This window comes from Scophthalmus maximus, chromosome 16 (genome assembly GCF_022379125.1).
Source record: "Scophthalmus maximus strain ysfricsl-2021 chromosome 16, ASM2237912v1, whole genome shotgun sequence".
NCBI lineage: Eukaryota > Metazoa > Chordata > Actinopteri > Pleuronectiformes > Scophthalmidae > Scophthalmus > Scophthalmus maximus.
This window is the reverse complement of record NC_061530.1, coordinates 11,557,959-11,573,723: the sequence shown is the minus strand read 5'-3', so window position 1 is coordinate 11,573,723 and position 15,765 is coordinate 11,557,959. Positions and strand designations below refer to the sequence as shown.

The 15,765-nt window shown below is 41.0% G+C and overlaps 1 protein-coding gene across 8 annotated transcripts in view; it reads left to right on the top strand.

Moving 5' to 3' along the window:
• Window positions 1-15,765, top strand: part of kcnc3b (potassium voltage-gated channel, Shaw-related subfamily, member 3b) — a 45,884-nt gene that overhangs the window by 19,153 nt on the left and 10,966 nt on the right. For 2 of the 8 annotated variants that reach the window (XM_035612715.2, XM_035612712.2), the window contains exons 3-6: window positions 5,242-6,223; window positions 7,618-7,812; window positions 8,715-8,843; window positions 12,920-12,960. In XM_035612715.2, coding sequence (XP_035468608.1) covers window positions 5,242-6,223; window positions 7,618-7,812; window positions 8,715-8,836 — 1,299 coding nt within the window. In that variant the 3' untranslated portion in view covers window positions 8,837-8,843; window positions 12,920-12,960. Of the gene's footprint in view, window positions 1-5,241; window positions 6,224-7,617; window positions 7,813-8,714; window positions 8,844-9,615; window positions 9,637-12,919; window positions 12,961-15,765 lie in introns of all 8 variants that reach the window. The other 6 variants (XM_035612720.2, XM_035612719.2, XM_035612721.2 and 3 more) reach the window with 4 other exon arrangements.

Sequence of the window (15,765 nt, the reverse complement as noted above, 5' to 3'; positions counted from 1 at the left end):
CTCCTCTTGATTGGTGAGATTCGCGCCATTGTCTTCTGTCCTCTGCTCATCTTTTCATCTCCTTCCCCTCCATTCCTTCACTCGCTCCTCTTCATTCATCCATCGAAACACAATCAGCGCTTCCTGTCATCAACTTCCTTTCACAGTTGCTCTCTCCCTCTCTCGATTTCTCTCTCTCTCTCTTTCAAAGGCACTTTCTCATTTGCCCCTCTCTCTCTCTCTCTCTTTCTCTCCCTGTCTCTGACTCTGGCTCTTTTAAATTTATGTCGATGATCTTTCCAAATCTAATTTCAGAGTCTAGAGAGCGAGGGGAGACTCTATTGGACCTTGAAGGTCATCGGGCTGCAGGTGTCACACATGGTGGCTTTACTGTAGGGAATACGGCGCAGCACGCTTCCCAGCATTATTACAGGGTGCCTCTGAATCTTATGTCTAGAGCATTTACACGACTGTTCAGACCAGAAAACAAACACACACACACACACACACACACACACACACACACACACACACACACACACACACACACCGTCACATGTTGCAGCGCAGAGAAGGATCGGGATGGGTGTGGGCAGAGACAAAGTGCCCGAGGAGATAAATAAGTGTGAAGTGACAGATTGCTACTCCTCCTTTTATCCTCTTTCTTTCCCTCTGTCTCTCCACTCTTTCCTCTCCATCACCCCGATGCAGTGCTCATGTAGCTACCATTTACTATCTGCGATCAGCAAGTGTGAGCACACACCTCCTGTGCCCATCGGCTGTTTGTCTCTCTTACATTGTGAGTCATGTCCACACACACACACACACACACACACACACACACACACACACACACACACACACACACACACACACACACACACACACACGTGTATACATGGGCACATACAATACACAGAGTTGATGAAGAGCTTTAAGTACATATTATTACTGTTCAAGCGGTGGAGTGCTTCTCTGTCTTCCCTCACACGCAACAGATCTCTGCTCGACATGCTGCTGCATATTTAAAGAGGACTGGCTGCCGTGTGATGGATTGATCAATATTGATTTGATGTTCAGATCTACAGTGTAATCCACTGTGCTCCGCCATCATGAAATACTGTTTGATTCAACTGCAGAAACCATGAACCTTTGTTTCGTCAGCACCAATGTGGTATTGTGGTTTTTATCGACGACATGGTCAAATTAACTGCAGCACATCCTGCAGGTTAAGGCTGCACGAGGCATGTTGCCTTTACGTGCGACCCAGTGTTAGTTTTGTGCGCTACTCTTTTTTAATTTGCTTCCCCGCTGATGTTTGGGGACAAGTTTTGTGTTTCATTATCAGGTTTTCGGATTGACATACAGATGTGTTTTTTCTGTATGTACAAGACTCCCAATAGGAAAAGCACGCAACCTGTTTGATTTATAGAAAGAGAGGGGGATCTGCAAATCAGGAGAGGCTCTGTGGTCGCGTCACAAATCTCTTGTGCCATTGCTGTATTTATTCTGCACCAGCTTGAAAAGAGATGAAAAAGCTTTGACGAATTTTTTCTTCCGACTAATTTAAAAAAGAGGTCTCATTGTTAAATTGAATTTTTTTATCATTTTTCAAATTTGATATTGATTCATTTTAATCGCGCATTGGTCTGCATAAAATCTGATCAACACTATACATTTCTTAATTTTGTGTTTTCTGTTATTTGGTCTTTGCTTCAAAATTGCCTCACAAAATATAGTAAAAAAAAATAGTTTAAACTGATCGGATCCAGATAAAGTATTTTTCAGTAAACGATGAGCCTTACAGTATGGAAAGTATACTGCAACATTTGGTGAAATAAGCATTATTTTGATTAACTATGTGGTCTGCCTAAAGGGACACCTCAGCCTGTTTTTTTTTTGCAGATTTTTATGTAATTGTTCAAATTTATTTTTGAAGTCTTAAAGATTATCCTGGACCCTTGCTGTGCTTTTAATCAACTTCTGTTCTGTTTCAGTATCATTGGTTCAATGAGATTTACATCTCGACTAATGCAGCTTTTAGTTAGATTCATCCATATCAATGTACTGTTGACATAAAGATTTTAGATGACAGTTTTAGATATTTTATGGACTGTCATGTAGTTAAAAATATACAGAACAGCTTCTGTCCCTCTGGTTGACAGATTTGCTTTTATGGCTAAGGCCTGTCATTTACTATCAGCCTTCAGTCCCCTGTTTGCATTCCTTCTCTGTCTTTACCCTCTCACTTCCCCTCTTTTTAGAAGTTCTCTTTGCCTGACACAGTCACATCACGTCGAGATCATCACAATGACGAGCCACCCAATACTTCCTTGTCGGATACGTCTGTGAATTATGCTTGTTATTTTTGCGTTCGTCCCTCAGCTTCCCTCTCGCCCATCACGCTCTGTCCTCTCTGCTGAATCGCTTCAACTTTTCCCTTGGTGCTTCTCTACGCATGGATCCACTTTGTCTGGTCTCCCGCCCACCTGTTTGCCCCCTCCTGTGTGTCCACCTGTGCAGCCTACATAGAGGATATGATGTTACTGCAGTATTGTGACGATATTTCAGTTTGCACTCTCTTGTGTGTTGTTAGTTTGTACACATGCAATGACACCCTGATACAGCCCTGAACGCACTGCAGCATCACACACTTCACTTTGAGGACAGATCCCACACTTTTCACTCTCCTCATTTCAGCTCCATTACTCACGAGCACCAGGGTGCTCCTGGTCTGTCATCATATTACTTACATCATTAATGTCCTTGCAGGGAATAATTGCAACAGTAACATAAAAAAAACAACCGCTTCAGGGCAAAACTCTCCTCATTGCCCTGATTTGTACATGTGAAGGGATTCTGCTGCTCAGCCAATGAGGGAGCATCCCGAGTAAGGTCCCACAGGTGCTATCCTGCTTCCTTGGGACAGGGGGGCTGGTATGAGGGTAGAGGTAGGAGGGTGATTGAGAACCAGAGCGTGTGTGTGTCTGTGTTGTGTGTGTGTGTGTGTGTGTGTGTGTGCGCGCTTGCGTAGTGTCCTTTTTTTTGTGTGATACAGAGGGGGAGAGCACTGCAGCAATCTGAGAAAATAGGTCAGACACCGACTAGCGAGAATCATAGAAGAGGAGAAAAGAGGTAGGGAAAAGAGATGGAAAGGGAAGGGGGGGAAGAAAGAGTAGAGGAGGAGTAGAGTGGGAGGAAGAGCGGGAGAGAGTCAGGGAAGGAGGGTGGAGGGTTGTAAGAAAAACAGAAAAATGTCAAATTTGAAAACTCACCATTTACCTGATGTATAAATTACAAACTGACTCAAAAAAGAACAAAAAGATACATGTCATTACAATATCTTGATTTACTTGAAATGATTCAACATTGCCTTCACTACTGTTCCCCTACTCCCCTACTGTAAAGTCTATAAAGTAACACAGTCTAACCTACTTGGCGTTACGTTCTACTGATTTACCAACAAATGGAAATACAGCATACATACATACATACATATTATGTTACACATCATGGCTGAATTTCCTGGAAGGTCACGTCTTTGGCTAAATGCTTGTCAGCTAATCTCCTCAAGGGGTCAGAGTCTTAAGTCTTCTGCTTAGTCTGTTTCTGCCATGAAGGCAAACGTGTGGCAATTTTCAGAGCTGCGGGAGAGAAGTGAGACCTTTTTAAGGAAAAACTGCTGAAACTCGCTCCCTCCATTTGATAGTTTTAAGGCTTCCTCATATAAGTATTTTGCTCTTGATATTACATAAGTGCATAATGTTGAAAATATACGGTGACACGCACAATACGCTGAGGGCACTTAGGCTTCTCATATATATGGACTCCACTCAAGTATGAATTACCTTTCTCTTTTGCTCTTCAGGCCATGTCTGTGTTTTATTATTTATCTGATAAAGCACAAAGTATACTGCATCTATAAATACACTGCAGGGCTTGTAGGAATGGACCAAAACAGGCAAAGGTTGTGCGGGGCACACGCCGGTGTTACACGCTACTGCAACGGATTCGGTGACCATTGTATGACCTACTGTAGATTGATAAGCTAAGCTTCATATGAGCCGGATGGTCCATCCTTAGAAAATTGTCTATGAGAAATAAGAAACAAGCAAACCTAAAAAAAATAAACACTCAGGAAAACACCAGAGATCTCTGTGGTGGGACGCTGTTTTGACTTGGCTTATTTATTAGTTTTCTGTCAAACATTTCAAAGCGAACATGGAGACGTGGAGCTGACATTGTAGTATAAAAAGGATACAACGTGTAGACAATAGTCCCAAGAGATGTAAGGGGATAGAGGGAAATGCCAGAGGAATAATTTTAATTCGAAATGTAAATTCTTCTTCTTCTTTTTAATGCATAAAATCTTGCAGAACTATGAAGCATATAAACATTTTTCATTTGTGGCAGTTAAGCCCTATAGAGCCTTAATTTAATGCTCTATTCCATAACTTTGGTTCCGAGACTTTTGAAAATGCAAGACATCCTTTGCTCAACCAAAATCACAGAAAACAGCAATAATTTATAATTGTGCAAGTAAAAATAGCATAATATTAGGTACAAATAATAGGAGAATTGTTATTTTTTTGGTTAATTTCATAATTTGATTAACTTATAATCACAGTAAGTCATCATTTTCCTGGTGGCACATGATACTGACAGCACATCAATTACAGCTTCATCGTTCATCTTAATCATTTATCGCTGTCAGATATAATTTGGATTGGCCTAACGAGTCTGTTTGTCCTTGGTCCTTGGTCACAACGGGTCATATTGTGTCATTGTCAGTTTCAAGAAAGTCCACTTAGCTGCTGGACTGTAACAAAACGAGTCTTAATAATTCATGTACACGAGGTTTGTGTGAAAATTTAATGGGTTTGTTTCCGAATGGGTCCAACTTTTCTAACATAAGGACTTCAGTGCTGACGACCATTACAGTGTCGCGTAGAATCAATAGTAATTTTGTGTACAATATCACAAGGGTCACTTTGATCCAGTGGATTTGTCTTGAATATAAATTAAGTACATAATGCTGATTTTGACTGAACAAGGGTCACACATACACCATGGTTTTCCTCTGCTGGTGGTTTGAGGTTTCAAACTGCACTAAAGATCTAGTTTTTCTATATGCTTCATTATGTTTTTTTGCATTCCTGAATTTCCTTGATTTGCATCTGACTTTCTCTCCAACTCTCACTTTGTTTTTCTGCTTTCTCTCCCTGTCTTTTTTCTGTTTGCTGGTTTCTTCCTTTCTTCTAGTATGTGGCATTTGGCTCCCTATTCTTCATCCTCATCTCCATCTCCACTTTCTGCATGGAGACGCATGAGGCCTTCAACACCATCCTCAACAAGACAGAGAACGTCACGGTGGGCAACACGACACGTGAGGAGATTGTATACGAAGTGGTGACTGACAGCTGGTTGACATACGTGGAGGGTGTGTGTGTCATCTGGTTCACCATTGAGGTCCTGCTGCGTGTCACCTTCTGCCCAGATAAATTGGAATTCTTCAAGAGCACCCTCAACATCATTGACTTTGTCGCCATCCTGCCCTTCTATCTGGAGGTGGGCCTGAGTGGCCTGTCCTCCAAAGCTGCCAAGGATGTCCTGGGGTTCCTCCGTGTTGTCCGATTTGTCCGTATTCTCCGAATCTTCAAGCTCACCCGCCACTTTGTGGGTCTGCGTGTCCTTGGCCACACTCTTCGTGCCAGCACCAATGAATTCCTCCTGCTCATCATCTTCTTAGCCCTCGGTGTCCTCATCTTCGCCACGATGATCTACTATGCTGAACGAATTGGCGCAGACCCAGATGACCCAACAGCCAGCGCCCACACCAACTTCAAGAACATCCCCATTGGATTTTGGTGGGCCGTTGTGACCATGACCACTCTGGGTTATGGAGATATGTATCCAGAGACGTGGTCAGGGATGCTTGTGGGTGCGCTCTGTGCCTTGGCTGGTGTGCTGACCATTGCCATGCCTGTACCTGTCATTGTCAACAACTTTGGCATGTACTACTCTCTGGCCATGGCCAAACAAAAGCTGCCCAAAAAGAAGAACAAACATATCCCACGAGCACCACAACCAGGGTCCCCCAACTACTGCAAGCCAGATGCCCTTGCTATGGCTACTGCATCACCGCAAAGGCTCTTGGGAAATGTTCTAGGTGGAGTGATGGGGTCTGGAGGCCTAGGGGGTGACTGTCCTCTCGCCCAAGAAGAAATTATAGAGATTAACAGAGGTGAGAAGTAAATTTCTTCATGCTAAGTCCTTTCATTTTGAAAACAAATATTATCTTTTGACAGCTAAAAAATGCTACGTATCTGTATAAAGTATTTGACAACATTCAAGTGTCAAATTCCTTTATGAAGTGTATCTATTTTTATGTGTGAGCGTAGTTTGAAGCTCAAATTTTTACAAAGTAAATCGATTGCATGCTCCTGGAAAATATTACGCTTTACTGATGGCAGTTTTAGGCACGTTGATGTTTTCAGAGGTCCAGTGGAGGATTGGACTGATAAAGTGTCAAGAGAAACAAGTGTGAGTACTGTCAAGAAGAGATGCATAGATGATTCTGGATCCACCCTGCATGGAGAAAATCACTGGCCCATCAGAACTCATGTGTAATTTATGTTCAACTGGCAGGTCCATAGTCGCCGTTAGGCACCCATCTGTCAGTGAAGAACAAACACTATGGAAGGAGAATGAACTCAATTATCTTTTAAAACAGTTTAATGCATCTCAATTTGGGCTGACTTCAGACATATCTTTGTGGAATTTGCAGTAAAATCAGAAGGAGAGGTTTGCACTTTACAAACTGCAGCATCAGCCGTCAGTCACATGCAACAATAATGCACCTCTTAATGCATTACTTTACTGCCTAAGTCATCAGTGAGACAGATAATACTCTGGTTATCAGTGCTTTTACTACATCCTGTCTGCTTGGCTTTCTTCCAGTCTGAAAGGTTCCTTGTAGGTTGTTTCCATAGATTTTTGCTCCAACACAACAGACTTGCTCGTTGACATATTTTAACCTGAGCTGCTTTCAGACATGCACTGAAGTCCGGTCATTTTCATGAACCTCTCTCGAGGGGCTGTATGTGAGAACGGAAATGTCCTCTCATGCCAGCCCCCCCTAGCAACATTTCTGGAGAATGTCAGAGTGAGCCCATGTGAAAATACAGTGAGAACATCTCCGGAGAATTCAGAGCAAACGAGTGGGTGTGTTGATAACTGTAAACAACAACACTGCTTTCCACAGCGAATTTATCGATGCATCCTGCCTCTTGCATGCTCCACCAAGACGCCACAGCATGTTCCGGGATTTTCCTGCACGCGTCGGACTTGGACAATCTCCTGCTGCGTTCATCACAGTCAAACTCCTACTTTTGCGGCCATTTTCCAGAGGCCGTGTCTGAAAACAGCTAGTATGTCTCTGAAATGTTTGTATTGTTTGCAATAGTCATCCGTGATTATTGATGAACCTTAGTGTCCACTCAACATGTCTGGCAATTTTGCAGGTTGGTCCTCTGATAAGGTCTATGCAGCGTCTACACGTTAGGGATAATGTTCTCGATGGTGTGTTGTTAATGCAGTCTTTTCTGTGCCATCCCCCCCAAAACACCTTCCTTCTAGATTCCAAGCAGAACGGTGATGCAGCCTCAGCCGCTCTCGCTAACGAGGACTGCCCCACTATTGACCAGGTCCTGAGCCCAGACGAGAGGAGCCCTATTGGGCGCGGGCCTACTCGGGAACGCTACCAGCAGGACCGCGCCTGCTTCCTGCTCAACACCAGGGAATTCCGTGCCACAGATGGGAATGTGCGGAAAGGTACGTTTCACACGGGGACACAGATACATAAACATGTGCACCTTATGTTAAAAGATCCACACAGCAAGGTGTCAGGCACAACATACTGTAAACATATGTTTTATACATGTCCGGTGTGCATCCGGTGACTATAAGTACACAGAGGTTACCGCATGTACTGTATATCAGAAACCTCTACTACGGATAGAAGACTCCAGTCACAGCTAGCAGCAGAACATGCACACGTATATCGTCAAACAGCTCTTCTGCTCTGCTCTATTTGTTTCCACCTCTTCACCTCTGTTGTCGCTTGGTATCATATTTTATTTCGTCTGTCCGACAAGATGTTCTGTCCTTCTCTACTTCTCTCTTTTTTCTTTCTCTACTCTTCTCTCTGTCTTCCATTTTTTTTCGTGGTGTCTGTGAAATTTCTCGTGTGTCCCATAATGTCAGATTCATTCATGCTCAAAAACAATCTGTCTATCTCTGTCTTCTGGGCTCAGACAGTTGACCATGCATTAATTTACTTCTCGTCACTTCTGTTTCTCTCTCTCTCTCCTGCCTCACACCGCCCTTTTTATTTTGGCATGCCGCCCTGACACCCCCTCCCCCGCCCCCCCCCCCCCCTACCTAACCTGCCCACATTTTCCCTTCCTACTCTAACCCATCTTTACAAACATTCCCTCATTTCCCCCCTTCTTTTCCTTATGTGCTATATCTTAACCCTTCCCGCCCCTGTTTACCCCCCCCCCCCCCCCCTTGTTTAAAACCCCATGTTTATCATTGTCGTGCACCTTAAAAAACCTGACACCTTGATTCATTTTCTACTGCAATCCAACCACCACCACTGCCGCCAACCTGCACCAAAACACTCCCTCACACTCCCTCCAAACTTTCAACACCCTCTGCTGACAACAAACTAGAGGCAGCAGCCCTGGCACCCAGCCCAGACTCCCCTCTGACTGAGGATTGGTATAAGATGGAGGGGTCTCTGTTACAGCAGGACCTCAATGCAAACTCCACCTCCTCCTGGATCAAACCATAGACCAGAGGTAACACTGACAAAAGTGAAAAACACACAAACAAACAAAGGAGCCTGTAGCCTAGAAATTCTCCAAGAAATTCTGATCTGGCTCTCTCTGCTTGACATAGCATGCAATTTGCAGTTGCACAAATGACACAGCACCAGCACAGCACCCACTTTAACGCAGACACAGCTGCACACACTATGCTTGAGATACACAGCGCCATTTCCACAGTGTTGTGTCTACATCTTCAATGGAGTTTGAAGTGTCACCTGTGTCAGAGTCTTGACTGTGCCTGAAAGTGTGCTCTCAGTTTTTAAAGATGACATTTAAAGATTGACGCAAACTGTTGAGCCAAGGTTATAGGCAGTGCTTCGATCTGAATATTGATATTTCATCTAACTAAAATTTATCTCAGCCCAATATCCTACCTTCTTACAAATTAAGTTCATAATAATTTTGTGAACTCAGCAATAATCTCAATAAACGAAAGAAAAGAAAAAAAAGAAATCAGAAAGAAAATGGGATTTCTCTGTGACTTACACCTATAAGGAATAGTGTGTAAACCTGTGTGTTTGTGTCTGTGTGGCAGCTCAAAACTTGCATCCAGTTATGAGTGCAAGAGCGCGTCCATGGTGGCGTGCACCTATGCAAATACACCCAGCAGCTCAAGTGAAAATAGCCCAGTTGTCGTGTCCTGTGTCAATAACTAATAAAACATACTCTGAAGAAGATGGAATGGGAACAGTGGGTCACGTTGTTGTCTGATGTGCCTCTGTGTTGTTGTCTCTCTCTTCAGGTTGTGTCATATCACGCGTGTGTATGTGGGCTTTTTCATTCTTACGTGTTATACACTGTGTCTCTGTCCTCTCAATGCCGTCTGAGTGTTGTGTTCGTGTTGTCGTGTGTGGCTTAATTTACTTTCTCCCCTTCTACTGTGTTTATTCGTGTTGCTCCCTCCCCCCACGGACCTTCGCCATGGCAAACAAAAGAATCCACTGCAATCCAGGCATTTCTGGCCCTGAAAAATACTCTTTCTATATTTGTATATATAATATGTACATGTACTCATGCACAGGTTAAACTGACAAACTCTTCAGGTATCTACTGAACAGCACCTTCAATGGCACAAAGTATCTTAATGCTGGAATACATTTTGGGCTCAAAGATTTGCATAGTTTGATTTACATATGTCTTATTTTATGTAAAATCAATTAATCGATAACTTCACACAGTTGTGACACTGCTTGCATTGTTGTATGACAATCGTGTTTCCAAGGATCAAGGTCACTGGGGTCATGGGAGCCATCAAGGGCTAGGGATAGTACCTTCTGAGACATGCCACGCTGGAAACAAGCAAACAATTTAAAACATTATTACTCAGTGTCCCACTTCAGTTTTGCAAACAAAGCCACATGCTGATTTACAAAATGTTGTGCTGTGAGCGTGTAATGGATCTGAAATACTATTCCCTCGACCATGTAACTGTGCTTTCAGTGTCTCGTGTTGTCCAAAGTTCAGGACCTTTTTGTATTTGTACTGTGGGGACCTGGATAGAAATCAAAAGCTGCGTTCGGTGACTGAAACTCTTAGACACTTAGTGACCAGACAGACAGACAAACAAACGCTGTGGCAAATTTGATTGAAAAATGGTGACATGCTGTCTAAGGTAAGCAAGCCTTGACCTGTCCAAGTGCTTCACTTAGAGGTCCCTGACATCGCTTCAGTTTCAATGGTTCTTTTGTATTAACTGCAATCTAAGTGCTACACAAATCCCTCTTTAAACCAAGTCAGGAGTCCATTGAAGTAACTAGAAAGGCGTGTCAGGGTTTGGGATTTTTATAAGAAAGTTTTGCACTGTAATTCATACATTTAGGTTTATGATCCATGAAGGCTCTACATATTAAACCTAGTGCACTGGGAAAGAGATTATACTCGGTTGTTAGAATGAATACCCCCAAAAAAAGATATGTTTTATTTGCCTTCTCTGGAAACATTTTATGAAATCGTAGCTTTTTATAACACGGTCATGAGTGTACAGCTCGGTGACAGACCTGTCCATAGTCTGGCCCACCTCTCGCCCAGTCTAAGTGAGCAGATGGTTAAGTACAGAAGGTTGTATGTATGGCTATTGAAATTGAGTTGGTGAAAAGTAAGTTTTGAAAAACTAGCTGTGCTTATGGGGCAAAGAGAAACCGTCCAAACAAAAACAAACCCCACTGGATTTACACTATAATGTCCCTGTTCTCCTTCCCCAAGTGCTCCTTCTTGTTTTTAAAGAGGGATTCTCACGCTGTCTAAACCTCATTCTTGTGTGCTTCAGTTGTGATTCATTTCGTAGATACATGCGTAAGATGTCTTTGACAACTTATTTTATTACCCTTTCCGTTTCTTCTCTTCTTTGATTGTTGGCCATTTGACTGCCTACGCACCCAATGCAATATGCATGGCTCGCTCAGGTCAAACGGTCAATCACCCCTTTGATTGCCCACTCCCAATCACTCCTCTGTGACCCGCGTCGAGGATCTCAGTCTTGTTGGGTTCTTTCTTTCTTTCTCTCTCACTCTCACTCTGCCTTCAGTTCCTCACTGTACGTTTAAAAATGTTTTTTATTTATTTTATTTATTCGGTCTTTCTTGTGCTTTGTTATGTTATGTGTTTCTAACATGGTGTGTACACCTTTGAAGTACTGTGGTGGAGTATTATGTGCATAAGATTGTGTTATATTTATTTTAAGTTATCATTTTTTTTTCCGTTGTCTTTGCTTATGATCAATTTTTTTTCTTCTTAATGTCGTTGAGTTTTGTACAACTGTGTTTTGTTATGTGGTGTTTTGACTTCCCCTGTGTTCTTCCTGTGTACGCCTTTTGAGTTTTACAATCACCTAATATCTGTTTTCTGTGGATTGGAATGACATTTATTAACAGAAAAAGGGCATAATTATCACTATTTGAAGACATTGTCAAGCACAATAAAGGATAATTAATTGCCAGTTCAACCAAAGCCATATTATCTAAATAGTTTAATGTATATGTGATGCAAGAATAAGGAGTAGTCCTCTTATTTAACAACTTCCACCACTCGCAAAAAGCAGCAAAATGTCTGCATTGCAATTTAATACAGGTTTTGAGGTTCAACACATATTTTACATTTGACAGACTGTGTATGAATCTATCTAAATCTATCTACCGATTTCTGTTGTAGACATTGTCAGTAGCTCGATACATCAGGTTAAAACCATGTACAATATGCCATCTCTAAATTTAGCTCAAAAGCTATGTTGTATGAAGAAATTTTTCTGGAAATGTGTTTCATGTGGTAACACTTGTCAGTGTACTCCTATTTGTCATTATACTCTTTTAGTCTCAAGTCATTTGTGAAACAAGTTCAACATTGTCCTGCATGTTTCTTCCCACTGTGTGTCTTACTTTGCTGCCTCATCACAACACTGAACTGCAAATATTCTTTCGGAGACAGATTTTTAGATTATTGCGATAAGAATAATACATAACATGTATATATGCATATGTACATAAGCTAAATATGTATGTAAATGTTTGAGAAGTATAAATATGAAATATTGAATTGAGCCAAGCTTTACTGATAACAGCTGATGCATACACTTTAGGCATGTATGACCTACATACAGCTTACAAGAAAAGGCAGGATAGAGTTGCATGTGATCCCAGGTACTGTTCCACTGTACGGACAAGTTGTGGCTACAGTATTGGTCCTAAAGAGATCAATACATCTAATTATGGGTAACAGGAGATCAACCCGTCTTTAACAGGCAATTGAACCCATGTAAGAATGATACAGTATGTAGATGTTCAAGAATATATATAATATCTGAAGATTCAGCAAATCCTGTGTAATCCAGTAGGACATAATCTGAAGCATGGTCGACCTTCTACATACATACAATACATACAAGAATGATTAAATTATTATTTGTATTATGTTTGTTTACTGAACCATAGTTATTTCCTTGGTAAACAGTCTGGTCAGAATATTTGCAGTGTTCCTCTCTCCCTCTGTGTCTCTGTCTTCCCTCTCCATAATGTTCTCCTGTGATTAACACTCATTCTTCATCCCATTCCCAGGCCGCCACTGCAGTGCAAGTGTAACTAAAGTCTGACTGTAGGTAGGTACATACCCCCTCCATAGTGTAAATTAAGTGTGACTTTGGGCAGGAATTATGTCATCACTGAATACGGTGACAGGCAGAATCACAATTTCCCCTGGTAGATGATCCCAAAGCACAAACCCCTTGTTGATGTTGTTGTAAATATAGTAGAGAGGAGGAAGCTAGCAGACCATGACAGACTGCTGTGGCTGAGACATTATTACCTTCACAGTTATACCTTTTTTTTATTGTCGTTTTTAAAACCTTGCTTGTCTTGAATTTTTACAAAGCGGTGCTTTTAAACATCAGGAAAGACAAACTAATCAGCTTTTGGTTGCAAAGCAGCCAAAGCAGTCATTAATTCTGTTTTATATCATAAACACCAGCAGAACCATGTTAATGCCTGGTCTACACTCTTCATCACTTTCACTTTCATCTTATCAAAAGGTGGGATTTCATTTTCTCTCTTTCATATTTTACTCATGTCCCACTTGACAAGTGTTTCAAATCCTCTTATTCCAGACATAAAGTGGTCAAATAAAGAATATTTATTCAAAGCAAAAGATCCAATGTTAAAGCCAGAATTGAAAACTGCAAACACATGACCACTTTTTCTCTCAGTAAATCAGTCTTAGTTTGGTTAAGATCATAATGTCTATCAAACATAGTGTTCTCTGTTTGTTTTTTTTAATCACACCAGAAGTTTGTTATGCCTATTTTCCCTTTCTTCATCTCACTTCTCTGCATGCTGAGTTTTGCATAGTACCAAGAATAGATCAAAGGGAATTTCTCAGTAGAATCTTTTTGTAACTTTATATTTTTACTACTATATTTTTCCAACCTTATTTTTGTGAGCTCACATAACGCACATTTCTACATAGCACACGGATAAAGCAGTTGCCTAATATTGACCCTAATATCGTTTTTAGCATATACACGGGTGAATATAACAACTAAGTTATTTTACATGTAATTACTATAACAATAAACAGTGGTGTCTTTTTTAATCTGCATATTAATTAAATGGCAGAAACTAAATAGGGAGGTATTTACTGAATGTAGAATGCCCCAAAATTGCAGACCATATCATAAAAAATTTGGGTGGAGTTCATTCAAATCTTAAGGATAATAACTTTAACTAGTTATTCAGAATGAGGTCAGGTGAAAGGTTTATCAAAAGGTGATATATTTAGAGTTATAGTAGCCACTTCTCTCTTGAAGAGGTTTTTTTGCATCTAATATCAAAGCAGTTTGTTGGTCTAAAACAAAACCTCGGTTGGGTTGATGTACTCATCCCTGCTGTTTTTGCCCTTCAGCTCCAATTCAGCAAACATCACAAACGTGGCTGCCATTTGATGCAACCTGACAATTTGTCTTGATGCATTTGTGTGGTATGAACAACATATTTTGGGAATTGAACTTAAGAATGAAGCGGCACCACAGATTGGCCAGATAATACGTCATCAATATTTCACTGCGCTGCCATCTGGCTAATGTGCCTGAGACAGTCAGACTAAAAAAAACAAAACTTTTATTTATGGTTTGCTCAAATTATGCGTCACTTAGAGTGATGGGGTTGGCAAAGGTGCGCCACAATATCGCCGTAAATTTCCATTTTAGCAGGAAGGCACAAAGGGTGTCAAACTGTTCCAATCTGTGTTTTTTTTTGTTGTCAGACTGTAGCCTTGTGATGGTTGGAGTTTGGAGTTACATTAAAATCAAAATTTAGCTAATATTACATCCCGAATGAACAGTAAAACTCCACCCATTATAGGTCAGTTAGCCATTGTTAGGGCAGACAACTTCTACCTACCAATGGTGGTTTTCACTTCACCTGATGCAACAACACTTTGTCAGCACAGCACTACCTCCTCTGTGGCTGCTCTCAACAGTGCAGGGGGAATTCCTTGTCTGCATGCTGTTACACACTGAAAATACAGTGGGAAAGGACACACAGGCCAATGTGTAATTCGTAAATATTCTGATTACAGTAAATAAACCATCAGCACTTCAAGAACCATGAATAATACTTCAAAGTAATTTGCTCAAGTGGCCGTTGTCAGTAAATCCACCTGTCTTACCGTGTCATTTCCCACTGGAAAAAAACATGTGGGCTCCAGTACAGGATGCGATTACCGGGGGATAGGAAGTGTTTTTTAAATGTTGCAGGGAGGACTTTTCTGTGTTGGCCATTTGAGGTTTACAGGAACAAAAAAAGCATAATGCGAGACAATTAATGATTCTGCACAAATTCATTGATGGTAAATCTCTAAGCATTTTAACCTAACACTTCATGTGGTCAACTCCGACACTGTGGTATCTGAGTATTTGCTACTTCGAGTTTGTATTAAACTGTGTAATCATTTTGGCTTAATAATTGTCTAAAACACCTGAACATTGTACATTATGCTTCACTTGAAACGATGTTGGGTGCTTTATTCAATGGGCCTACTGTAGGTTTTACATGTCTTAGTATCTAAGAATCTTTTGCTTTTCTGTTTTGAAAAAAAGACATATCATAACTCGCATTTTCTTGTTTTGTCTTGTCTTGTTTGTCCTGTCTGTGTCTGTTCTTGTTGTCCTTTATATGTCTTTATGATTTGATAACATTTTCAATTCCTTATCCTTGATTTATACTCTTTATTTTTGTGCATATTTCATTTTGTTTCCTCTTATAACATCTTAAACTTCATGTTTATGTTTCAATGCTATGTAACCTTCGCAACAAATCACATTAATATATCAAATTTGTCATAAAATGCCCAAATACTTCAACTATGATTTCCTTTTCTTTTACTTGCATATTATATCAAAATAATGATA